Here is a 27,952-nt window from a genome sequence, read left to right as displayed (position 1 = left end):
AAATTATTAATCCGAGACTCGAACCGAAATATTTCCTGCTAAATTATTAAGTTATTATTATTAAGCCAAGATTCGGACCCGACGTTTTGAGACTCCGCTAAATTATTAAACCGAGATTCCACCGAAGTGTTTTGTACATTCGCTAAATTATTAAGCCGAAATTCGAACCGATGTGTTTGGAATCTCCGCTATACTATCCCAGCAAACACAATGTTACATGTAACATACATGTTAGTTATAATTTCCTACTCAACAATATAACTGTTATATAACATACGTGTTATATAACAGTTATATTGTTGAGTAGGAAATTATAACTAACATATATGTTACATGTAACGTTGTGTTTGCTGGGTATTTAGCCGAGATTTGAATCGAATTGTTTGGTCTCCGGTAGAGACCCTATAATAAGTGTCTGGCTATTAGAGGAATTTTGCCAGAATTCCTTTGATTGCTAGATTTTTATTATAGGGTCTCTAGTTTCTGGTATTATTCGTATTATTGTAAATTACCAATTCAAATAAGATGAATTGTGGGGCAGATAATGCCCTTTGAGTCACTTTGATATTTTTAGTGGTTGTCGAGAAATGTCCGAAAAATGCAATCGGTATTAAAATGGTCAGCGACATTGAAAAGTACGCACGCTTCCACGGATTATTTAACGAACCGTTATTAATAGTATTATTATAGTATTAGTATTATTAGTATTATTGTAAACTCTGAATTCTAACAAGATAAATTGTGGAGAACTTTGTTTTATTTGAATCACATCGATATCTTTTGTGGTTGCCGAGAAATAAGCAAAAAATATGAGCGGCATGTTTAAGCTTATATACTTATTTATTGTTTTATATTGTCCAGTTTCCAAATCTTTTTTTCTTACAAAATTACGCAGAACGTAGCGTGAGAAAGACGAGACTGATGGGAGAGCCAGACAACATAATATCTGAAATCGGGACAAAAGATCATCGGGCCTTAACGATCATCTTTAAGACTTCTTTCAGATGATTTATGTATAAATGTTTTTAAGGCGTCTTACAGATTATCTTTAAGACGTTTTATGTCCCGATTTTAGATATTATGTTGTTTGGGGATGATCTAGTTTTGTGATAATATCGCCGCTAGTTTGCTTCGTGCCTATGCGGTCTCATCAGTGGTGAGACAAGAACAGAGCGATTGAACGTCTTTCTTTTTCTAACTTACTTTCATTGTACGGAAGTACAACGGGCACGAATCAGGCGCATTTTATCGTTATCCAGACAGCACAAGATCTCCTGAGGACGTCCTAAGGACGTCCTGAGGACGAATAATGTCCTCAGGATGTCCTCAGGATGTCCTCTGGATGTCCCCTGGACATCTGTGCTATTAGGGTACCTTCGCGAAAATGCGCTTAACGAACATAGTAAAGACGCACTTTGTTAGATGGCGTCTCGAAAAGGCGCTTAGCTGTGGTTACTAAAATCAGGCTGGTAGCCGCTCTTAGGGTTATGTAATTATGAGACGGCCGCGGTGGTACGGTCGGCGTAGGAAAGCCTCTCCGTATTTCTCGAGATTTGGATTCAGCCAAGGCAAGTCTCGTGTGTATCATCTCCGAAAAGTATGTCAAAAGTAAGTCTCGCGCGTGTGTGTGGCAAGATATCGTTGGATAGCCGTCGGAAGTGAATATCTCGCTGTCGGAATTATCGAGTACAGTAACAGTACAGTCGTTCATCGGGTTATGGCTATTCGGAGCTCGACTGCGGGCTTTGCGTTTTGGAGTTGCTGAAGGAGTCTCCTATATGAATCATTATCGTCGGGAATATCGACCGTAAGTTGTATGTATCTTTTATGGCAAAGTCGTAAATATTCCGGATGCCAGAGCTATTTTGAGTATTCTGCGCATACGAGAATTCGAAAGTTAAACGGAGCGTTCTGATTGGTCGGCCGCGTTACTGTAGCGCGTTGGTACTGCGAGAAATTCAATCGTCGCGATATTCATGTAATTGTAGGATAGCCGCGGTGGAACGGTCGGCGTCGGGAAACCTCTCCGTATTTCTCGAGATTTGAATTCATCCAAGACAGATCTCGCGCGCGTATCATTTCTAAGAGTGTCGAAAGTAAGTCTCGCGCGTGTGCGTGGCAAAATATTGTCGGATAACCGTCGGAAGTGAATATCTCGCTGTCGAAATTGTTGAGTACAGTAACAGTCGTTCGTCGGATTATGAGCTTGTACAGAGCTTGATCGTTGAGCTTCGCGACATATATTTTGATCTCCTAAAGGATCTCGCACGCGAAATATCGTCCAGAAAATATTGCGCGTTTGTCGTTGAAGATTGGAACTCGGATGCACATTCTATCCGGCGGAGCAGAAGTTAGTAAGTACCAACATAACAGAGGCTATAACAGAATTCTTACATGCCACGCAGTCGGTAATTGTCACGGTCGGTAATTCCTATAGTCGGTAATATTTTTTAGTTATCATCGGGTTTTCTAAGTTTTTCTTTAGTAAGCGTGAACTTTCTTCGAGAAAACGACTGTATTCAATATTTATCTTTTTTTATAGTGAATTTAATAATTTAATAATTCAAAATGCTTATATTCTTTCTTATTTAAATGATTGTTTTAAGTGTAACAGTCTTCAATATGCATTGACCCAGTGTAGTGCGGATGACCAAATTCGCTATTATATTCATTAAAATTTTTCAATAAATATTTGTTGAAAATTTTTCAATAAGTATTTATTAAAGATTGTTTATATTCATTTCTAAATTTTACAATCGAATACATTAATGTCGTCCAATGCGTTTATATACACAAAGTAGCTTCATAGTATGTAATTATTTAAACATATTGTTATCACATTGTTTCGTCCTTTCACGAAATGAAATTTCACAAAAAACAATTTGCTTTTTCATGAAGTGAAGTTCCACAGTAGCTACAATTAAACAATGCTATTAATTAGTATCAAAACGAATCCAGTAAACATAAAGTGTTACAATGTCAGCTCAATCATATGGTATATTACATAACTGTTACTTTGTTATATAACAAAGTACATAATATACTATATGATTGAACTGACATTGTAATATAGATAATACTTTGTGTTTACTGGGAAGATATATATTTCTTCAACATTACAGGATAATGTGGCCACTAAAGGCAAAGTACGCACCGGAATACATTAATATTCCGATTATATCTAATCAGTGATTAAAGTTTATCATCATCTATTTAAGCTTGATATCTCTTTATTAATTATATAGATAGACTATTTATTAGATATTAATACGTGTATAAAACACAATGCAAGACAAATTTTTAATGAAAATAATTTCATCCTAATACAGAGATGTGTAATTAGTATCTTTTAATTAACGATAGATAAACGCGCAATTTAACGAAGTTAATTTCCGACTGTTTCGATAAACATACGCATCTCAACGAGAATAGTATTCGTCAGAAAATACAAACGTCGCAGTAATATTCAATTGTTTGAAAAACTTTCTAAGTTTCACGTATCTCTTCTTATTCTTGCACTTCCAACTCGAAATCGCCATGAGGGTGCATTAAGTACCTTCTTGTGGATTTCCTGAAAAAATATATGATAAAATATATAAAAAAAAAATATATACAAATATATATATAAAAAATATATATACAAATATATATAAAAAATATATATATATATATATATATATATATATATATATATATATATATATATATATACATATAAAATAATACATACAATAAATATATAAGAAAATATATGATAAATATATCGTAGAAGTGTTAAAAAAGGAGCACTCGTCGAATTAAATGCCGAATTAAACGATTTTTCGCGATTATTTCTTTAAGCGACACATTTCTTTAAGCGCCTCACTCGAATACTTACTCCAACTCGCGACGCAGGCACGCTTTCACTACTAATTCGTGAATTCGCTCGTAAAGTCGGGGGTATTATATCGCGATCGACTTGGAAAGTTCTCGAAATCTCTTCGCCTCTTGCTGCTCTTTTGGAATCAGTATGTGATCTGGCATTTTTCGGCTGAGTTTTATCCCTGTTAATAAAAAAATCAGCTTGTTTACTGCATCCGTGCATGCATAAATATCTTATTTTTTGTTTCCTCGAGAGGATACCTGTGTAATCGTTGCTCCAAGATCTTGTCCTGAATTTTCATAATTTGCGGTGCACGATATTGTTGGGGCGATAAGGACGCGTTCACGGTAGACACGTCGCAACGATTCCTCTGAAAAAAGCACACACACGCACGAGAAATTAACAATTAACTTGTTGCGGGAAATTTGCACGATCATTATGATCGTAATCGTCGAGATCGGAGAGATGATAAGGGAAGGCGAAATTTTACGGAATTTCTTTGCTCCTCGGAAGAGTGATTTCCGTTTCCGGAGCGGCATCGCCAGTTCCATGTCGTGGAGCCGTGTAATGAGGATTTCTTGACCGATCGATCTTGCACCTGGCCGTGTCGCATGACGGCTACGCGATCGGCATCGTAAGAATTTCTGGATGTACCGTTTCGGAAATTACCTCTCGTCGTTCTGCACCGAAAGAAAAAGTCGTAACGGGAAAATATCATGATAATTACACAATTCTGCTTAGCTATTTCGCTGAACTTTGTTCGTTTTTAAAGCAGGTGTTTGCGTTTCCGCGACTCATGGTTTCTCGAGAAATTCTTTGGGAATTATTCCTCGCAGAACTCTTATCTAAATTACGCCTTGTGCATTTAATTAGCATACCTGATAGTTACGCTCGTCGATGACGCGTCTCTAGTTTGGCATGTGGAACTTCGGAGAAGTCGTGGTGCTAATTCGCAAGCTGCAACGGCAGCAGCTGTTTGATGCAACTTGTGAACTCTGTGCGTGAAAGTAAATTAATTCACACAGATATATAATATTAAGTATAATAATAAATACATATCTATTACTATCTCTATATCTAATAAATGATGATATTAAATATAATCATGAATGTTAGAATTGGAGGTATAGATAGATAAAAAGACGACAAAATATAAGTATATCTCTAGATACGAGTAACTGTAGCGCTAAGAAGAACTTGGCCGTAAAATTCAAGTCTCATCTCCCTCGCGTCGGTTACAGTCAAAATTCCTCTTACTTTATATTATACATGCCGCCGATTTCCCCGTATTTTCGTCTCATTATTTCAGTCTCGACAGTAGCCGCGGTCGTTCGCACGGCCGTCGCGATCTCGTTCACTACCTGCAATAATCGGCGATGCAATCACCTCGCGCGGCATTTCGTATAGCGTTACTAATTGACGCATATTTTAAGGCAGGCCGAAATACCGCAAAGTGTGCGGTCGTAAACTTAAAAATTCGGTGTATAACAAGGCGGGCAGGCCATTGAATGTAAAAAGTAAGAAAAGAGTCGCGTAGATTCGTTAACGCATGGAAATTCGATAATAGCTGCGTTCAGCATTGTAAATCGAAGACGTCGGATTGCTCTTTTACCTCTAAAATGCACAGAAGTGAGAGAGATATGAGATCTCGTATCTTTTTCATTTCTATGCAATCCGATATCTTCGATTTACAATGCCGAACGCAGCTAACATCGGTAACAGAATTATATCAACAACACATCGACGACGGAGTTTCCCTCGGCTAGCAGGTGAAAAACTTTGTAAACACGAAACTCGCGCGCGTCAGCCTTGATGTTTACACTCTCGCGCGCTCCACACAGTCGCGGTCCTCGGCTTGTGTGTTTATCATGAAAAAGCGTCGTGCGGAATTGCGCGGCTGGGCGAGATGACTGCCGCAACTAGTCTGTGTACGTTACCGCGATACGATCGGACGCGTTGAGATCCTTCTCGAAGCGAGTAGGGAAGTTACGCTTCGACGGCGCGAGGATCCACGGATGCTCGAGGATCTCTCGGACGGTGATCCTCTCGTGAGCTATCGGTATGAGTAGATGGTTTATCAGATTTTTGCATTCGGTCGACGTCTGACACATAGTCTTCTCCTGCGTCGACGTCAGGCCTTTGTTGATCTGGACCATCAGCCTTCGTCGACGTTTCTCCGACGATGTCCACTCGTCGCGAGGACAGACGAACGGCAATCGGCCGGTGATCATTCCGTACAAAACGACTCCACTGCAAAGCGTGTTTCTTGTCTTAAAAAATTGTCTGGCGAAGTGACTGCCAATACGCTAATGACTATAATTAACGACTGTTCGTACACATAAGAATTGGTGGTATTAAAACAAAGTCGAATCGAAACAAGGATATTGCTATTGGCTCGCGTTAATGATTTAGGTTCGTATTAATAGTCGTTACTTGAAATTCATTTTACATGAAATATTCAAATCTGAATTTAGAGTTAGATGAGAGTTTTTTATTTGAATTATATCACACATGTGAAATTACATTTGCAATCGCAATTTAGCTGAGAAACTCAGATCTAACTCTAAATTAAAATCTGAGTATCTTATCTGAAGTAAGTTTTAAGTAATGACTATTAATACGGACCTTAGTGTGTTAATTAGTGAATAGTGAACTAGTGTTTTGTGTGTATTTCGGCGACTTGAGCTCGGCGATCGCGCTACTTACAGACTCCACAAATCTACCTCCGGACCGTATCGTTTGCCTACGACGAAGAGCTCGGGGGCCGCGTATTCCGGGGAGCCGCAGTGCGTTTGTAGAGGATTTTCGCTGGAGTAAATGTTGCTGAGGCCGAAATCTGCAAGAAATACGTCTGTCATCGAACCGGGGTGAGTGCTCTCAAAGAAAAGATTCCCGAGATCTCTCGATCGCTGTTGAAAGTTTCAGTCGCGCTGCCACCGTGGCAGTCAATTTCGATCGGAAAGATCCCGATGCATAATGGATTATTCATTATGAATTTATAGAATAATATTCCGCGCGGTGAGAAATCGGCAAGCATGACGTCGACGTCACGTCCCTACGATTTTTATTTCAATTTTATCAGAAATCACGGGAGATTTGTGTGCGCGACAAAAAAAGATTTTACTGCCACGGTTAATCATAGTTTGTTGAAAATGTGTTCGTTGAAAATTTGCTGCAGCAACTGAAACTTTTGCTACTCTTGCCACTGCATCGGTTTCATAGCAACATAGCTGAAAGAAAAAGCATCTAAAAAGTAAAAAATTTATTCGGTGTTGTGAACACTAATATCACATCTATCATATCTAAATTCTTTTATTTAAATAGAATATAATAATTGCTTTCACGAAAAACTTTTGAGAAAATGTTGTATTTTCTTATCTGAAAAATATTTTATATATTAAAATAAGTAAATATGCTATCACACACATGGTGTACCTACTGAGTAAATATTTTTTATTCTTTAGATTTCTTTTCTCTCAATGCAGATATGCGCTTACTAGCAGCTATATTTTTAGGTATCAATATGTTACATCGAAATTTAGTTGCCACGTGTAGATTCTTGCTGCCGTAGCTAACTTTTTTCGTGTACTCGAAGTACAAGACCGCCAAGTGTTCCGCATTGGCGTTCGCTGCTTTTTGCAAAATATCTGCATTGTGATCGGGGCTTGAGTGCCATGCAGCGGCGGTCGAGGGGAGAGGGGAATATTAAAAATAACAGGGCATTATGTTCCGGCGTAATTATACGAGTTGCGGCCAATTTTATCGCGGGCGCAATTTTTTATGCGAATTTTTGTCGGACTCGAGCGGATCTGATTTCACGCTCGAAAATCTCGGACGTCACGCGAGCGGGCGTATTATAGCCGCGATTTTCGCGGTGTGCACGCTAATCTACGCGGCTCGATCGATGGCGATTGTAATGGCAATCGCCACGGCCGTAACGTTTCTTTCGCGTCCCATGCAAGATACATCGTGCACACGTGTGTGTGTGTGTGTGTGTATGCATCTGCCTCTCACCCACTATCTTGATCTGTTCCTTGCGCTCGTCCTGCAGTACGATGTTCTCCATTTTAAGATCTCTGCAACACACATAGAATCGTTCAGTCTTTTTTTTTCTTTCTTTAATATAACCTAAGATTTTTAAACAACCCAAGATGCGACTAACTTTTGGAAGTACAATCAGTGTATTTTTCACTGAAATGCTATATTTATAACTGGTGGCTCAGTTATAAGTATAACACTGTAATCAGTAAAATTTCGCTGAAAGGATCAATTAATAGTAGCGACTGTTCCTATTATTGATGTAATTTGCAAACACAATGACAAATAGTGTGCATTGCACGCAAACCGGACGGAAGCCATTAATTTCATTGCCATAAATGTAAAAAGTTGAATTTAGCACAAAGTATATACTTAGAGAAAAAATATCTGAGAAGTAAAAAATATTTATTTGATGGATACCAATATTTACCTGTATCCAAAATTTTTCGTTTGGATAGAATAATCGCTTTCATGAAAAACAATGATTCTAGGGAAATATTTTCTCAACGAGAAAATGTATATATTAGTATAAATAAACGTATCATTGAATAAACGTACCAATAAATATTTTTCTATTTTCTAAATGTTTCTTCTTAGTGTACATAACGAATTTGCATACTATAGATTTTCCAGTGAAATTTTACTTCCACTGACCAAAGTCACTGAGAAGTAAGATAGAGTGGGAATATTTTTTTACTGAAAATCCATTGTATATGACTGACTATCGGCGAAATACTCCTTTTGCTGATTCAGTCAGAAACATCTTTGTTGATTCACTTGAGGAGAGCGTGATGGAGATGCAAAAAAGACACACATCCTGCACCTTCGGCATATTATTCTAACGATCTCGCGATTACGATTTTTCGCGAGTTGATCCGATCGTGTACCGTCGACGAGAGCGGCGACCGATCGCCTAGGCCGGTGATTGCGCGGGCACATGCGAGAAAAAGTCCGGGTCGTGCATATGCAAGCGCACGACGCCCATGGGCAACATGCGTGTGCAGTTTGCGATCACGTAGCGCGTTCGCGAGATTAACGCTCTCGGCGCAAGAACCTCACGTGGCCCTGACCATCGCGCAAAGGTTTCTCTGCTCATATCGCCGTCTACGACCGCAGCTCGCGGACCGTGGAAATTGTCGTTTCGTCGACGCGACGACGCTGCACGGGGTGGTGTCGAGTTCCCTCGATTTCCCGATTTCTCTTTCACGCTCCCTCGGAGCCGGGAGCCGAGGCCGTAGACCGTCGAAATTTCGTACGCACAGACTGCACCTCGCCGTCCATTTAGATTTATCCGCGTCTTCGTCAGCGCCGGCGTTGCGCAAACAAATCTCACGAGTAAGAGATCGTTCGCGGCGTCCGTTCGAAAATAAATAGCGCGATGAAAGAGGTAATCTCTCATTTCGGCGGTGAACACACGTTCCCTTCACACTTGTGACTCGGTGTGGGTGATAGTCGAATGAAACATCATCTCCAAACGGTAAAGACGAGACGAGACGAGCGACGTTAACGTTAGTTTCGAGACACTGGGTGTATACAAAGTGCGGGGGGAATCGGCGCGTTTAGCTCGAACGTTCGCCAATTATGGAGGCGTCGATAGCGGGATGATAGCTTCTATCTAAGGCCCAGCTGTCACCGGGATCAGCCGGCAACGGCCCTGTAGCTTATCCGTGGCAGAGACCTTGGGACCTTGAAACGCATCATTAAAATCGCATCGCCGCGCGCGTTCATGAGAGAGAAAGAGAAAGAAAGAGAGAGAGAGAGAGAGAGAGAGAAGCCAGCGTGCGCTTTGGGTGTCGCTAATAAGTAATAAAAGAGAAGACTCGCTCCTCGGAACACGTGCCCGCGGCGAGGTTAATACCGTCGCGGGATGCGAGGCGCGCCGGGGTCGTTACTCGTTGGCAGAATCTAGAACGTTCAGAACTTTTGTTTCTTTCCTGGTCCGTCGCTGGTCCGCACCTTCCATCGAATTTCGACTCGCAATTCGGATCACGCGGAACGAAGCGAGGACGAATCGCGAGCAACGACGCGTGATGTTAATTTAACGATCGCGGGTTTATTCCCTCGTTTGTTAGCCGTCGCATCTAATCGAACAATGCAAAAAGATCGTGTCAAACATAAAAATTCGGCACGAAAGTATCGTTAATTCAACCAAACTTTTTTCTCCATGTAAAATAACCGAAGTTTATTCCGTGATCCTGATTAAGTTGATTCCAATCAGTTATCTGGTTTGTACGAGGTGATGTTATCGAGTTCTAATTATTAATCCTACAGTCGTCGCATGGGGTCTTTAAGAGAATATTATATCCAAAATCTTTTTTTATATTTTACATGAACCCAAAAACCTAATTAAACAAAGAAAATATTTAAGTTCTCAACATGAAAGATATAAAATAATTTTTTATATTGGGGTCTCTCAAGATCCCATGCGTCGACTCGTGTTCGAAAAGTAGCGCGACGACTGTAGGATTAATAATTCTTATTGTTAATAAGGTCCTGATTACCACATGAAATGCATTACATGATTTATCAGGGCTCGATAACATCATCTTACACAAAGCAAATAACTGATCGGGATTCCACGGCATGGGATAAATTTCGAGTGTAATTAGTCCGATATATCGAAGTATCGCGAGTGTCTTGGCTAGTTTCGAGTGAAGGCATCGCGCGGTCGAGCGATGTGCTTCTGCTGCATCCTCGACTGCGGGGATAATAGTCGAAACGACCCTGAAGCCGAGGCCACGGTTGTTCGTTGGCCTGGGCGATTACGTTTCTTTTACATCGTCGTAGGAGCCGCGCGGCAGCGCGCGGTCTGAGAGAAACGCGCGCGTTCACGACGAATTTTCGCGACAAATCGCGCGGAGAGAGAGAGAGAGAGAGATCCGATTAAAGCTCGCGCATGCTCTCCCTTTCTCTCTCTCTCTCTCTCTTTCTCTTTAGCGCGCACGTGCGCTCGTCCTGTACGCGCTCGCAATCGCGAGAGCATAATTGCCGGTGTAAAGCGACAGGTGGTCGTGGACATGATAAAAAACAAGAAGAGAAATGAAAAATAAAATATGCCCCGCACGCCGGGGCCGTTAACGATCATCGCTCTCGTCCCTCCTCTCGCCACCTCTCACTCTGAAAATAAACTCGCGCGGCCCGTGACAAAAGTGATCGATGAACGCAACGATCCAGATATCCCCGCTGATCCACGGGCGAGCGCGCGACGAGCGAGATTCGCTCGGGTGCGGCAAGATGGAGCCATTAGTCGCATTCGCAATTCGTGCTGGGAGACGCGCCGGGCACGAGCCGTTCTCTCAAAAATAAACGGGAAAACCGAGCTGTTTTCAACGTATAAAACTTATTTCTTTTTCTTTTTTCATTAGTAACGCTTGACGTTATTAATAGCGCTAAACACGCTAAACACGTTGATGCGCAGCATCAGACTCCCTCGACTGTGAGTAACAGCAAATTGTGTCTATTTCGGGGAAAGGAGCTGTGCGGTGCGTCGCAAATTTACCTACTCCGCGATATGCAAATTCCCTTAACTGAATTCCCCGAGACGCTTCGCGGACCTACTTACTAATTGACGATGGTTCCACGCGCATTGCCGTTTTCGTCCGCGCGAAACCGATAACATCGTTTGCTCTAAATGCTCCCGCGATCCCACACTCATCTCCTCGCGCTCTCATGGACATTCAAGTCATACGCCCGATACGATGCAGGAGCGATGCACTCGGGCGGTTCGCGCGCACCTCTGTAAGTACTTAAATTTAATCGCTGGCCATGACCGTTACATCGTGCGGCAGTTATTTCGGTCTTAATAACCCGGGCCCGACGCAGTCGCTCAGTTGAGCGGGGTCATGTCCGTGTTACGAGTCGCGAAGTCGCCACGAAATATACCAGCAAGGTCGAGGCGGAATTGTGGCGTCGGCTCGAAGGAGAAAGAAGTCGCACGAACGAGCGATTTATGCCTCCGTCCGCGCATAAATATTCGACGCGCGGCGCCACATTGATACGCACGCGCCGCGGAATAATAGATAACGAGATATTTGGGATGCGACGCTCGAGGCGAGGTTTTAATAAACCTCGTCCGATGCGCCCGGACCAGGCCGATAAACCGGTTCGCGCGTGACGCGTGCGGAAAATAATCCGAGGAGAGTTCGGCGGAAAAAGCGTGTAAACATGCTCGCACCTTCTCGCGTGTCACATGTATTATCCGCGGATTATGCGCGCTCGGAACGTACGGCGCATCCCGGAGGAGATACGTGTCTCCAGTATGTTAATTTTGAGGAGAGAGAGAGAGACAGAGAGAGAGAGAGAGAGAGAGAGAGAGAGAGAGAGAGAGAGAGAGAGACTCTTGGCGAATTTTGACTCTTTCGTCCGGAGCGCCGAGCGGGTTCATCGCTCCCTCCCTACAGTCTCATATTCAAGATTAGATTGACAAAAAAGTTTCGTGTGAAGTATTAACTACGCGTTTGATACTCGGATTTTGACAAGCGCGTTTATATGTAAGGCTGTATTAACAGTTATTACTTGAAACTCGCCTCAGATATAGATTTGAACTCAGAATCAGATGAAAGTTTTTTCAATTAAATCGCGACTATAGATACAAATGTTAAGTAATTCAACTGAAAAACTCGGATCTAACTCAGAACAGAAATTTGAGAATCTGACGTGAGACAAATACCAAGTGATAACTATTAATACAGGCTTTAAGCGAAAATTAATAATTTTTTTTTTTTGTAATTTTGAACTATACGGAATAATGACAGAAATTATTATATACTTTCTTAAAAATAATTAATCTTTTGCTAGAAAATTATTGTAATTATTTGAATATTTTTTATATCGTGTACTATCGTCAATTTTATAATGATTTATATTTTCAATATACAATAATTTACATTTTCAATATAGCCCAGATTTGCAAGAAAACATTGTAAAAAGAAAGAAATGCAACTTAATTTTTACTACAACAATTTCTCCGCGCAATTATTCGCGTATTGTTTGGTTTCGAACGTAAAGCGTGTCGTGGAAAAGAAATGTGTCTGGCTTAATTTTGAGGAGAGACTTTAAAAATTTCAGTCTTTCCTCAGAAGCATAGAGCGAGTTCGTTATTCATTACGTTTTAATACCCAAGAGTAGATTGAGAAACGTGTTACATAAAGCATCAATTACATAGCGTTCGAGTTTTGACGTGATACATTTCCATGTATAGAGTGTTTAGGTTTGATATCTATAATTATTCGCGAATTATTCGGGTTTGAACATGAAGCGTGTTTTACAGGAGAAATGTGTTCCTTCTTCTAGCGTAATCTTAAGGAGAAACTCTTCACGAAAATTTTGATCTTTGCTTGGAAGCATCGAGCGAGTAGTTCATCGCTCTTTCGTTACATTCTAATATCCAAGATTAGATTGAGAAATGTGTTACATAAAATATCAACTGCACTTAGCGCTCGCGTTTCGACATGCGCTTTCACGTCCCGGATACTTAGGCCCGCGTCTATAATTGTTGCCTGAACCTTATCTCACATGAGATACTCCGATCCGAGTTTACATTCGGAAGCGTGAGTGCTCTTCAGTTGAATCATACTGCATTCATGAGGCGTGACGTTATATTTGCTATCGTGATTCAACTGGAAAACTCAGAGTTAATTCCAAACTGTGATCTGAATGTCTCACGTGAGACATGTTTCGAGTGACGATCATAAGCACACCCTGCATTCCGATGATTCGCGAAAGAACGTACTCTCAGAAGCCCGTGATGAACTCGCGAAGCGCTCTATATCGCATTGATAGATTTACGCCACGATCGAGCAGCACGGGATGATGAAGACCGCAACGACGACGAGGATGCGCGACGCGCCGGTTCGTCGACCGTGACGCGCTCGACATGTTCCTCTTATTTTTCCAGCTGGCACTCTGGCGCCGATTTCGTGCCGTAAACAGCGGAACAAAACGGGTTTGCGACTTATCTCGTCTTAATACGCGTCGTTTATCAATGCGTCGATGTGCGTACGCTGTGTTTATCGGCGTGAACGATGACGTGTCGCTTGCACCGCAGTCGCCGATATTCGGCAGCGTTCTATCGCGCATCTCGAGAACGTTAATCCTCATTCCCACGGATAACAATCATCGCGCCGCTGATACCATGCGTGCAGAGACTCTCATTGCAGATAACGTTCGATATAATGTTGTTTTCCCGTACAAATAATCTGACAGCAGATACCAAAAACATACAAGTGCTGTAAAGAACGCGGCCAAATAGTCAAAGACGATGTACACCAACTTCTTTGTGTCCGATTTTCCAATTAATTCTTACAAAACCACACGGAGAAAAATAATTTGCTGGCCCAGCAAATTTTCTGCTGATCTAGCAAAATCTATTCGTTATTATATGGACAGCAAAAAGATAAGTACTCTTGCTAAGAGTACTAATCACTATTTCCTGGATATAATTTGCTGAATCTACAAATTATTTTGCTATAAGAACTATGATGGATTTATATAAGCAGTTGCAGTTTTGCTCCGATAACAAATAAATTTGTTAAGAATAGATTATTTTGCATCAATAGCAAATTAACGTGATTCTTAGGACAAATACAAAAAATAAATTTTTTCTATCCTGGCAACGAAACTATCTCTGATAACGAATAATTTATGAAATTAGTTACGTCAACTAAATTTTTTTGATGTCACTACGAATATGCAGTAGCAACGACGATTTTGCTAAAAGAGCAAAATTATTTTTCTGCATGCAGAGATAAAATTAAGAGTAGATTAAAAATACATAAGTTCCAAAATGCACCCTTCTATACCGTTCCTAAAAAATAGACTCCCAAAGTTTCAAGATTTTGTCATTCAACTTGGATGACAAATGATTTTTGATGCAAAAAATACTTTAATTAAAGATATTTTATTTATGTAATAAATGGCATTCTTCGATATTTTTTTATAACCTTATCTGTTGGACTTGTAATTTTTGGAACCCATTTTTTCGAGAACGGCAAAAGGATACACTTTGAAACTTATATATTTGTAATCTACTCGTGATTATTTCCTTTCACTGATTCAATTCGAAACATCTTTACTATTTTTATCTTAAGATGATTAGCGATTCACGTTCCAGTCTTCATTCGTTTCCGTAGTATGGACGTGTAATCTGCCGGTGTTACACGATGGAACGATATTAATGTTAATAGGCAGTCGTTTCACGTTAGCGTGAACGTCGTAGGGTTACCGAGGTTTTACGTGTAATGTCTGAAGATTGTGTACGGCTAATGTGCAAAAACAAACAGCGCACAATGTGATTAAAGTCGAGATGAACTTTACTTGCGATATAACGGTCGAACGAACTACGATGGCGTGCGATGATGCGCCGTAAGGCCGTGCCAACAGTTCCAATAATTAGCGTACGCGCGAAAATTGCATCGCGAACGTTCAACACTATTGATTCTGTTGGCCGACACTCGCACGATGAGAGGAAATCCGTATCGCACGATTTTTCCTTCCCGCTTGCGGCAATCAAGGTGTTCTTTCGCGGATCGCCGGAACTCGACTCGTGTATTTATAATCGTTACTTGAAACTTGTCTCACGTGAGACATTCAGATCACAGTTTAGAATTAGATCTGAGTTTTTCAGCTGAATCATGATCGCAAATGTAACGTCACGCTACGTGAATGTCATGTGACTCAGCTGAAGAGTATTCACACAGTTCCGAGTGTAAATTATCAAGAGACAACCGAAATCAACTCGCGTATCGAGCGCACGAAGAATTGTATTCGCCCTCGGTGAGCGAGAGGGTTAAACGTCTCTCCCAGGTAATCGGCGTGATATCGCGATTCGTGCGTTGCCGGTGCATCGAGCGGCTCTTCTCCTCGCGCTTTTTTTTGCCCTTAGCAGGGGCTACGATGCGTGGGCGGAAGGGATCCGGCCAGACGGGGTCATCGGCCATTCCTGCGCGTTTCGCCCTTCTCGCGCACAAGCGAACCGCCGTTCCGCCGGCCGGCCGCTGAGGTGCAATTGCGAATCCTCGTGGCGTATAAATTAACCCTAAAGCTTCTTTTCAAAACTCTCAGGAAGTAAACTTGGAATCGTGTTGTATCGGAGAGCACGAAGTACGCTGAAATGTAAAAGTACTACGGGAAAACTAGAAGCTCCTATCTCTTCCTTAGAAGATTTATTTAGAAAAATAACATGTATACATGGAGAGGATACTGTTGTTTTTTTTTTTTTTTCATATAAATCCTTTCCAATTTTACGATATTTCTAGTAGTGCAGGAATATAGGGACAGTCATTAAAATCTGTCTTGCAATAAATTTCACTACGTACAAACGTCTTACAAACGTAAAAAAATTTTATTTCTTTTAGTAAAGAAATTTGTTAAAAATTTTTTAATAGCATATTCCAATTCTTAAAATTTAAATAGCACATAAAATGTGTGTGGAACACTCATAGAACAGAGAGTTAATTATTGCAGAAAATTGATTTATTCTTCGATTACAAAATTCTACAGTAATTTTTATTATAAAATTGAGAGAGAAAGAGAAATTCTTTAAAATTCTTGAAAGTTTTCCAGATTCTTAAAAATTTTTTAAATTCTTTAAAATCTTTTAAGATTCTTAAAAATTTTTTAAAAATTCTCTAGAAATTTTTAAGAGATCATTTAAAATTTTATAAAAGAAATTTGTTAAAAATTTTTTAATAGCATATTCCAATTCTTAAAATTTAAATAGCACATAAAATGTGTGTGGATAGAACAGAGAGTTAATTATTGCAGAAAATTGATTTATTCTTCGATTATAAAATTCTATAGTAATTTTTATTATAAAATTGAGAGAGAAAGAGAAATTCTTTAAAATTCTTGAAGGTTTTCCAGATTCTTAAAAATTTTTTTAAATTCTTCGATCGTCTTTTTAAATCCTTTAAGATTCTGTCCGTGCAGCAATTAATTTCTAGAAATGAAGCTTAGCGTAAAATATATATAAATAAAGTGGACCGGTGAGAGAATTCTTGCAGAGATAACTTTGCCTCGCAAACAGAGGAATCGTTTCTTCGATGGCGTCTGGACAGGGCGGAAACCGCCTCACTTTATGAACTATCCTTCGTTATTTCGTTGATATTTCGGGGATAACGGTTATCGTTTCGTTAGTTTCTCTCAAGCGGCCGTCCGGTTGGGCCGAACCAACTAGGACGTCCGTCCAACCTACATTGCTCACATAAAGAGCAGCTTCTACGAGATGACATGTAATCTACGAGCTACAAGGGTCCCGACGACGAGGTTAAAGGCGGGACGCGCTTCTCGAATACCGCGAGAATTACTGTCGGTGAAGCGGTTTAATTTTCAAACGCGTTTGCGGTCGTTTCGGTACCGCTGTAATTTCCGTGCCGCGCGTCTCACCGTCGTGGGTGGCGTGACACGAAATCGGCGAGGCGGTAACGGTAGCGATAAAAAATATGCCGCGTGTCTCCCGATGCTTTACGATTATTGTTACAGCGCAGTCGCGACTAGAGTCGGAAATTCTCGGGAGCCCGGACGAAACGGTTCGCCGTGGCGTCTTCGCGTTAGGTCGTGCGAATCGCGTGACCGAACCACAGGTACGAAATACAGCTCACAAACGTGTTAATTGTTCGTTTGTTAAAAATATTAGGCAACAGGGAAGAGTGAGTTCCAGTTTTCTCTTATTAGAATTCAGAATATACTCTGAATAAATTTATGTATTATTTTTGGAGATTTGTCTAGGTAATTTGTGCTGAGAAATGTTGAAAAATATAGCATTATAATGACGTTGAACGAAGATGTGGTCGAGATGTATGCGTATGTGAGTCATTAATTTACTAAATCTAGCCTGCCGGGTCTTGTAGACGCAAATGATCCAACGTTACAAGCTCCATTCACACACAAAGTACCGCTTTCTTATTCGATAAAATATCTTCATTACTGACTGATGAAGCCATCCATCCTCGGTATTAGTACAGTCCGACGAACACGTAACATCGTGAAACTTCCCGAAAAGCGCACCGCGGTGTCCACGACGTTGAGTGTAATTTAACAGCGAGTCGTCGATTCGATGAACAAGACGTTCGATGACCCAACGATGACATGCATCCTTTGGACGATGGAAAATGCATGCGCTGCGGGACGGTAGAAGAAGAAACGGACGAGAGCGGAGACGGAAAGGTAGAATAAAAAAAAAGAGAGACAGGCGGAGAGAGAAAAAGAGAGATTGAGAGAGAGAGAGAGAGAGAGAAAAAGAGAGAGAGAGAAAAAGAGAGAGATTGATAGAGAGAAAGAGCAGGGGGAGGATGAGGAGGAGCAGGACAGGGTCGAGAGGCGGCGACGGCCGGGATAAACCGGCGCGGAAAAAACTCGGAGTAATTTACAACAATCGTAAACGTAAGCACAGGCGCAGTCGGCTTGATTCATAGTGATTGCCTAACGGAACTACCGCGAAAATTTACTCGTCGCGCACCCGGCACACGTACTCCCGTCGACAAAAAAAAAAAGAGAATGACATCTGCATTCGCTACCGTCGCCGCCGTCTGTCCGTCGTGAGGTTCGCGCGAATTTCGCGAGTCGATCAAGCCGCGTTCAAATCCGCTCGTTTCTCGACCGGCTGCTACACTTTCGTCCGAAATTAGAGTCAACCGTTGAGTAACTCGAGACACCGCGCAATGCGCCTTCTTGTTTGTATTTCATCTCGTTCTCTTCCTCCCTTCCCCCCCTCCCCTCTCTCTCTCTCTCTCTCTCTCTCTTTCTCGAATCGTCACGTTTCGTCGCCGTGAGTCCACGAGGAGAGATCATTTTCAAGCATCCGCAGCACCGAAATCCGACCTCACCGGAATTATACTGATCGCGACTCGCGATTTCATTTCGTTCGGCTCACGAACTCGTCGGACTCGCAGCCACGCTCTCTTTCTTCGTCCCCATCCCTTCTGTCCCTACTTGTACGTGTTGGTCCGAGGCACGCGCGTGGGTGCACGTGGACGCGTATTTAACCGTGTGTCCACGTGTACGCCGGCCACGTTCGTCGTAACGAAGGGTTCGCGCGCGATGGGCAATTATCTCGAGGCGAATTCGCAATTAAACGAGACGATATAATTTATCGGCGGACCAGTTCCTCGCGAAAAGGAGGTTGCAGACGGACTCCCGTGGCGGGACCGGGGCGAGGGGGAGGAGGAGGAGAGGCCGGCCGACGGGGCGCCCCCTCTTCGTCCGTGTGCGTTAATTTATTAATCAAACCTGTTCCAGGACACCTTCCACTCGCCAGGAGTGGCTCGTACGCGCTCGCCATGTAATTGATAATAAATATAACGCGCGTCGTTTTACTTACGCGTCGACTGCACGTCGTCGACAACGTCGAGGCGGAATACGGCCGCGCCGATGCACACACCTGGTGCGGCGCGACGCGCGGTGCATCCGCGCGATGCACGTGTTTGAAAGGGACGCCGGGCTTAAAGCCGCTCCGATACGTCGCTGCGTAAATAACCGTGTCGTCGCGTAATCGTCTGGATATATGAACTCCGCTAGAATAAACTATGAGAGTGGAAGCATAAATCTCTATTTCTCTCTCTTTCTCTTTCTCTCTCTCTCTCTCTCTCTCTCTCTCTCTCTCTCTCTCTCTCTCGCTCCTACTCCACTGTCCCTCTCTCTCTGTTTCTCTCTCTGCTCACCGCATAGGTCGTGCATCAACCATCTACACCGGGCATGTATTTGTATCTGGATTAGGCGTGGGAAATTAAACTCCTAGCACGCGAGAAAGGATTACGCGCGACGCAGAGGAAAAGAGAGAAATGAAACCCGACGCACGGGTGCCGCGAATCGGTGTGATACCGCTCTGGATTAACACGTCGAGCATCCACAGCCGATTCGATGTTCGTTCGTGATATTGAACGTTGGTGAAGCTTTGTGGTTCCACGTGAGGGATGTCCCCCGGACATTCGCGTGCTTATATCCTGTTCACCCGTGAAAAAAGTTCAATATTTTGCGATATTTTCCACGATTTCCTATACTTTTTTGGCTACCAGATATCTCTCGATAACTAGGCCAGGTAAAAATTCGATTAGGAAAAACCAAAACCAGATTTCCCGGCTGTCTCAAATTCGGGATATCTGAATGCTGAAGAGGGATGGAAGAGGTGAAAAAGAAACCATTGACAATATTTAACTTATGTAAGCATATAAAAAAATAGTTTAACTACAAATTGAAAGTCTGATATACCCAGTAAAAGTAGAAACTGTTGCTAAGGTAAAATTTTTATTTCAAAATTAAGAAAAAAACGAAGAAGCGAAGCTACTTCTTTTTTCTCAAGGGCATATTTCTTTGTTAGAAGCATCTTAAAAATATAATTAAATCTTAAATCTTATAATTTGTTTCAGTCACAAACTTTTAGTACACACCGAGCTAAATTTTGAAGAATTGTTTAAACTAGAATAACTCGTGACAGTTCGGCTAAATCCGGGACAAATCGGCGTACCGAACGAAATAGTGAAAATTGGAGACCGGCCCAAAAAAATCGGAGACGTCTGATCATTTTAAATAGATTTTAAATAAGCAGATAACGAGATATATACGTGGCCATTCGTATTGCAGGCATCTCGCGCCATAGTTGATAAAAATTCGGCTCGGTTAAACGCGATATTAACTCGGCAGCGAGATACACGTGGCCGTTGCAGCGTTGCGTATACTTGTCGGCGCGCAGAAGCGCGCAGGTCGAGGGGAATATCAACGAGGAGATTTTGACGAAGATCCGCATTTTCCAAAGCTCATCCCACGCTTATCCGCGCGATAACTTTCGAACGTGCCTCGATGCTCGAGGCTCCAAATCGCGGCTTTACCCCGCTGCCTACGTGCCCCCGCCGGTCGTCGATTCCCGAAAGCCTCTCCCTTCACCGGAGATTTTCGCGAGGCATTTTTTGCATTATCCCACACGCTCGACTAAGCCATCGACTAACGTAATTGCGCCAGATCGCGCTATTTGTCCCGAACGTTCGCGCCGAAACTCTCTACCGAAATCCGCGGCGCAGCTGAATAATGCCAGCCGACGGTGGCTGTGAAGCCCGCATTTGCGCTCACGCGGAAACGCGCCCTGCGATCGCCTCGATTTTTCTCGGTTTGTCGGCGGCCGCTCGGCGAAAAAAGCCGGATGGCCCACCGGTGAGTTATGACCGCTCGGAAGGGGCCTGGGAGCACCATTAAATGTGACGTCGTATAATAACCGCATTAATATTGTAACGAGCGTCGATGCTCTCGCCCCGATCCAACGTACATCGTATATCGAGGCACATACATCACCCCGTTTCTCTTTTCTTTGGCCGATGCTCTCTTGGCTCCTCTCTGCCTTCTGCCTCTCTTTTCTCCTCTCCTTCTCCTTTTCTCTCTCTTTCTCTTTCGACCTGGAGAAAGGACGATCGGTCGTGAGACAGAGCGAGAGGGAGAGCTTCCTGATTTGGATGCGGGTTGCAGGCGCCGATGACCTCGGATCGCCACCCTGGGGGGTCCCGGGGATCCTCGCGGTTCGTTCGAGAGACTCGACAGTATAAGAGAATGGACAGAGCGGCGCGAGGCGAAGGCGAGGGATTTTGAAATATCGTATGGAATATATATGTAAACGGCGGGCGAGAGGGATTTTTCGATTCGGACCCGCCGATTTCTTCCCGCTGATGTATACATGGCGCTCTGGATTCCTAGTGATCTAGAGACGACTGAGATTCTGTCATGTAAAAAGCGTGCGATTAATTCAGAAATGCGCAGAAAAGTCTCGCAGAAAATTCTCGCGGAAGATGTCTTTGCGCTCTATTTTATAAGGAGAGAAGCACGACTCGATTTTAATCACGCTCTAATGTCGCGTCACTTTTGCACGTGCTCGGTTTTCTGTCCCGATAAAAACGAGAGAAGAACAATTTATTTAGCCCGTCGATACGAATTCCATTTATCCGAAACGGCTTAATCGCATTCGCGTTCGGAGACATTTCATAATCAAGAACTCACTCGGGCGCGGGTGACAATTACGTCGAGATGAGTAATCCGCGAGTGGTATCTAGCGTGTGTTTGGCAGTGCCGTTGGGACAGGAAAAATCCGCGATTCCGGCTTCGATCCATTAAGCCTTAACCGAGGAAGCGAATAAATCACAGAGGGTCGCCGTCGGCGGACAGATCGACGCGCGTCGGTTCGGCAGGATAAGCGAGAGGAAGCGCGTACGGCGCGGGCGGAGAGGAAGGCGGCAGCAGCAGCAGCACCGGTACACACGTCGAAGATGAGCGCGGATACATCATGGTGTACGAGGGTCTGAGCGGGGGTGACCGAAACCCAGGGGTCGAACCCGTGGAATATTTATGGCGACCGCGCGGCTCCTATTTTTATTTGGTACGAGAAATCGCGCTTGCGGAGAGCTCGCGGGAGACCCGAAAAATATACCCCCCGTTATTTCGCTTTATCTCCGGCCTATCCGGCCCTCTCACCCTTGCCCCAAACTACCACGTCCGCCGCCCCCGTTCACACCCCATCCGGCCCTTTTTATTCAGCGAGCCCTCTCTCCTGCTCTGCCGCGCGTTTTCGCGCGTCCTCGTACGCGCTGCTTTTCTCGCTCTTTCTCCTCTTCGCACCGGGACGAGGCGAAAGAAACTGCGGCGTCTTTCACCGCGACAGAGGTGGTCCCTTTTATCTTGGCGTGTTAGGATCCGTAGACAGTCTTTGAACGTCACCAGCGAGACATGCTAATGCCCGTTGGCGCGATGAAATTCTGGCCCGCGGAATCCTGGATTTCAATAAAGGCGATAGGAGGCGACCGTGTGTGGTCTCCCTTTTGTAATTCTTTTGTTTACCGTACAACGCCCTCTTTCCCTCGCTATCTTCGCTACTTGCGTCATGCTCTTTGCAAAGGTATGAAGGAAACACTGCTTAAATCTCCGCTCAATGGTACGCGTGGTGAATCGCATCGAAAGATCACTTTGTGAATCGCGAGGAGGATAAGTCGCGTCACATCTAAATACCTAAATACGATTGATCCGTGAAAGGGACGGGGCGAGCGCGTGCTCTTCCAAGGGAATCAATAAATAAATCACGGTACTTAAGCGGCAGATATTTGCCCGACATTCGAGTCATTCTTCCGCTGAAATCCGCGCTGGCGAGTTCCCTGTCGTCAGGAATTAATTTTCAGCTTGAATTCACAATAAGCCACATTGACGCGCATTCCACGGTTCTAATAATTGCTAGAAGGGGGAACGAAAAGAGAAATAGAGGAAAGGACAGAGAGAACGAGAGAGAGAGAGAGAGAGAGAGAGAGAGAGAGAGAGAGAGAGAGAGAGAGGGAGAGAGAGGCGAAGGGAGAGATATGGATAGAATCCAGAAGCTCTCTCGGGTTTCCGTTAGTACCGAAGCCACGTTGCCTATTGTTGCGACATAATGCATCATTATGGCGGCTTACCCGTTGCAGGAGATGGCCCACCGCCTTCGGGGGCGGCAGGGGCATAGAGGAGGTGATTGGGAGTCGGCATTCGCATTAAGGGGCAGATTAGCGGACTTCCATGGGCAGCGGGTTAGTTAAGAGGGATATTTTTCAAGGGGCGCCCTACACTCGTCGCGCAGTGAGGGTGGCTGAACTTGGGCAGGAAAGTATCGATAATTCTGCGGGTGGTTTAACGATACACGCGAATCCGTTTTTCTCCCCTTGTCCCCCTGCCCCTTCTCCACGCGCGATCGATCCCCTCCGCGTCACCCTAACTCGCGTCCTCGTCTCACGAATTCACAATTATTGTGTTGTACGTCCGCGTACACGCGGCTCCTCCCCCTTTTCTCCGCTAACGATTTGGGAACGCCACGAATGGTGATACATGTTTGATGCACGTGACGAGACAAGCCTGCGTCTCTTGAACTTACACCTCAAACGCGCCTCCGCATACATTTTAGATGACAAAAGAAGGAAAATAGATGGAAAATCTTTTTTCATATATTACCAAACATGCCGAAAATATAGGAAACTTTTTGTCGCCCTCTATCGAATTTTGAGAGGCAAGTCGCAGGAGGGTGGGTGAGATTTTAACGAGGGGCAATGTTTTTCGGACCGAACGTGCGTTTGGAGGAAATCTTTTGCGAGCTCCGTCTCGAAGGGCCATGGGAGAGAGGAGGAGCGGAAGAGGCTTGGGTGGCAGGGTGCCCATTAAAAGTTCCTAAGGGTCAATTTCCAGTCAAATACACTCGAACGGTACCCCGGCTGGGCGCTCGGGCGGTTTCAGACCGCGAAATCGATATTAAAGCTGACAGTGTCTGTGCGAAGAGAAATATCGAAATATCTTACGCCGGGGATATATTTTTCCGGAAAGTCGACAACGTTTCATTGACAATTTATGCCCGATAAAAATTCCATTGGATCCCGAGAGCTTGGCCGGTTGACTCTATTAGGGTGCGCGAAATATTTTCACGAATAAAGAGACTCAGTGAATAAAGTAGACATCTATTCGATATAGAAAGCGATATAAGCGTGAGCAAATGATTCCATCCAATTATCACGCGCGTGGATATACATATACTGTGAGAGAAAAATTATCAACTAAAAAATAAAATATATTTATTCGGCGAGTAACATATTTACTTAGACTTCAAATGGTCATTTTTCAGGAAAATTTTAAATATTTATAAATATATACAATGTAAATTATAGATTTTCAATAAAATTTTCCTGAAAAAAATGTTTTGGATAGCGCTCTTCAACTATAAATTCCTTCATTTGAATAAAGTGAATAAGCAATTGCTCTCCTGAGAAGCTGAAGTGTTAAGATGTATATTGTTTTAATTGCAAAATATTTTGTATTGGTATAAGTAAATATATTGCCAGTATATACCGAACAAGTATTTTTATTCCTTAGATATTTTTCTCTCAGAATGTAACAACAGTGTAAATTTCAAAATTAATATTAAGAAAATCAAGAAAATAGTTCAGAGTCGCCTGTAGCGCGATACAGAAATATGCGGTAAAGATTCTTTTATCAAATAAAACAGCCTCGCCGGGAGAAGTCAATTGGTAACGTTCGTTAAAGATCGGGGAGATCTTTAATGGCATTATAAACACGGCGAACTGGAAGAGGTGGTGTATCTACCTCGTTGAATTTCGTCGGCTGACAAAGGGTTAAGACCGAAAACACGGTCGTGGGCGTCGAGGCGGGAATTAATGGGGATGAGGGGGGGGGGAGGCGTCCGACGTCAGGAGCATTGGCACTTTCGCGGCGTGCGTGGGCGAGCGTGTGTGAAAGAGCAAAGTCTACGAGCGGGCGACGAGAGGGAGGGAAACGGGGAGGATGAGGACGGGGACGAGGCAAAGAAGGTTGCCGAGAGGTCATGGAGCCTTGAAGGGGTGCGATTCTCGCGCGAGAGCGACGTACGAACCCCTCAGGTTCAACGTACAGATGAAGAAGGGAGGGCTGAGGGAGCCGCTGGGAGCATCGCGACGTCGAATGCCATCGGCGCTATCGACTCCGCAGGGTCGTTGCACGCCGCTCGGCCTGACCTAGGAGCCGCACGCATATTCGCGAAACTCCTCTCGTTCCTGCGATTTCTACTTCACGCGATTTGTATGCGAGAGCAAAGCGTTCATGCGAGGTCACGCGTTCGGATTCCCTCCTTTAACCCTCCAGTAGTCGCGGGCAGCTGCACTGAGAAAGGAATACCTGACATTTGTAACTGCAATCACGTAGAGAAATAATTTCTGTGAATTGTGGTCAAGTAGACTATTTTTTTATTAAATTCTGCTGTGACGTTAGTAATAATAATCTTATATGCATGTTATCACTATTATTTTTGTGTCAAAACAGTCAGAAAATACGGCTTATGAGGCCAAAAATAACTCTATACCGCTCGCGGTCGTTTATCGCCATCGCCATTAATTTGCTGCAATTTTACTATAGCGCTAAAAAAGGCCGTATTTATTTAATGCATCCGTGTGCAATGAAACACGCGACGAAAATCTCGTGGCGGTATTTTAATATGAATTTGAATGCACGGGTCGAACGGTGAAACGATAAAAACGTCTGCGCGGCGTTATTCGTTACTTTTATCTTTTCATAACGGAAAGGGTGAATTAGAGCACTCGTTAATCCTCATTGTTTCGCGAGCGTTCGGCCCCCGTTCAAACGATCAATTTGTAATCGAATATATCCACCGTGCGCGCCGGCGAAAATGCGACGCGGCGCGGTGAGTGCGGATTTCGTAATTGCGAGCGTTAAATTTTACAGCGCGTACGCGGTGTGATGGTATGATCGCGGCCATTCGGGCTGGAAATTCAATTTTGGGGGAAAAAGACTGCACCACCACCGACGGCTTGGCGGTGGCGCGAATCGGCGGATCGTATGCGCGAAAAGCAGATGCTATTGCGGCGACTGCGTCGGATTTAATATTAAACTTTCACTCATCGCGTACGGGCGTTGTAGTAAATTTTGCAGGACGCCGCGTTGCAGCGCGTAATCTGCAAAAAGCAGAGATCCGCCATCGCGATCGCGCGATATATTTGGGAAAAATTCACGATCAATCGGTCCATTTGTTCCTCGACCTCGAGAGTTCTAGGCTTTCGTACAAGGAATGCCGTAACCGTAGACGTGAGACGTAAGCTCAAGCTAAAGAATCAATCGGGATATTGCTTCAGCACTCTTCGAGACTGAAAGAAGATCGACGTGACCGTATAAGTAGGATTTTAACTGAGCAACTAGGATTTCAACCAGGTGAATCCTGGTTACTCTTGCATGCGATAAGATCCCATCAATTCTATCTTCTTATAGAATACACAAAACTCTATAACAAAGTTCTGATTGGCTCTTCAGCTAAAGTTTACGTCTTATATCTATGGCTACATGGAGAGAATATTGTAGTAACAATTACAATGCAATTTTCATAGTCTAAGAATAGACTGGCACTATTACGAAAATTGTAATGAAATATAGTAAAAATAATTATAAATATTATTATAACACTATAACTCTTATTACATTTATGGTCATTTTTACTATGTTTTATTATAATTTTCATAATAGTGCCAGTCTATTCCCGACTACTAAAATTGCATTTTTACTACAATATTCTCTTCATGTATGGCGATTTGTATGTGTGCAAAAGCCCTTATCCCTCGGCGAACGTAGGACCGAAACGAAGTCAATCGGCCGTATCGACGAGGAAAGTAGCGGCAAGTCGAAAGTTCCGTCGATGGGATTTGTCGCGAACGGATATAGTTTCCCGATGGTCGATCGGCCAGTGATATTAGAGACACATCTTTTCCATTAGAGCGTGTCAGACCGAACGGGAGCGCGTCAATCTTCGTGTAAATTAGTCCGTCTCGAAGACTCCGTTCCTTTCTCGTCGGTCTTCCCTTAACCACCAGCGGATTCACTGATTCCACCTTCCCCTTTTCTTTCTCATACGAACGACCGAGATCACTCTTCGTCGAACTCACAAATTCCGACATTAGTCACCGGAGTCCAGTCGTGTCGGCGATGTTATTTAACTTGTTCCGCGCATCGGGGATAGTCCAAAGGCGCGAAAGTGCATCAAGAGTTGCGAGCAATAAACGCTAATTAAATCATAATTTTTTTGAGACATGCAGTATAATTTGGGTTAATTAGACTCGGGATGAGGGAAGGGGAGTAACTTTAAACCATCACTTTATTGAAAATCAACATTTTTTCAGAGATTCAGAGATTTTTCAGGAAAGCTTCAGCTGTAAGATAGCAGCGCAATGATATAAAAATCTACAAATAGATTTGCGCTATTTTGTAATAAATAGGAGGATTGTTCACTGAGAAAATATATTTAGTATTTGTCACTATAATCATACAAGGAAGTAACTTCTATAAATTATGGTCGAGAAAACCATTTTTTTATCAGACTCTACTATAATCGGTAATGATAATTTTGTGTGTATACTACTGCTACTATATATATATATATATTTTTTTTTATATAACACTAAGAAAAAAATATGATTGATCTAACTAAAATTATAATTATTTTCGGCCCTAATTATATATATATATATATATATATATATATATATATATATATATATATATATATATATATATATATAT

The 27,952-nt window shown here is 42.9% G+C and overlaps 1 protein-coding gene across 2 annotated transcripts in view; it reads right to left on the bottom strand.

Moving 5' to 3' along the window:
- Window positions 1-2,369: 2,369 nt before the first annotated feature.
- LOC116842697 (serine/threonine-protein kinase MARK2-like) overlaps window positions 2,370-27,952 on the bottom strand; it is a 284,293-nt gene continuing 258,710 nt past the window's right edge. For both annotated transcript variants that reach the window (XM_032812259.1, XM_032812260.1), the window contains 9 exons: window positions 7,877-7,938; window positions 6,569-6,698; window positions 5,800-6,112; window positions 5,120-5,223; window positions 4,741-4,857; window positions 4,353-4,542; window positions 4,123-4,232; window positions 3,878-4,043; window positions 2,370-3,571 (listed from right to left, as the gene is read on the bottom strand). In XM_032812259.1, coding sequence (XP_032668150.1) covers window positions 3,494-3,571; window positions 3,878-4,043; window positions 4,123-4,232; window positions 4,353-4,542; window positions 4,741-4,857; window positions 5,120-5,223; window positions 5,800-6,112; window positions 6,569-6,698; window positions 7,877-7,938 — 1,270 coding nt within the window. In that variant the 3' untranslated portion in view covers window positions 2,370-3,493. The remainder of the gene's footprint in view (window positions 3,572-3,877; window positions 4,044-4,122; window positions 4,233-4,352; window positions 4,543-4,740; window positions 4,858-5,119; window positions 5,224-5,799; window positions 6,113-6,568; window positions 6,699-7,876; window positions 7,939-27,952) is intronic.

Source organism: Odontomachus brunneus, unplaced genomic scaffold (genome assembly GCF_010583005.1).
Source record: "Odontomachus brunneus isolate Ranch 3 - 2012 unplaced genomic scaffold, Obru_v1 Obru_scaffold_026, whole genome shotgun sequence".
Lineage (NCBI taxonomy): Eukaryota > Metazoa > Arthropoda > Insecta > Hymenoptera > Formicidae > Odontomachus > Odontomachus brunneus.
This window is presented reverse-complemented; position numbering and strand designations above follow the sequence as displayed.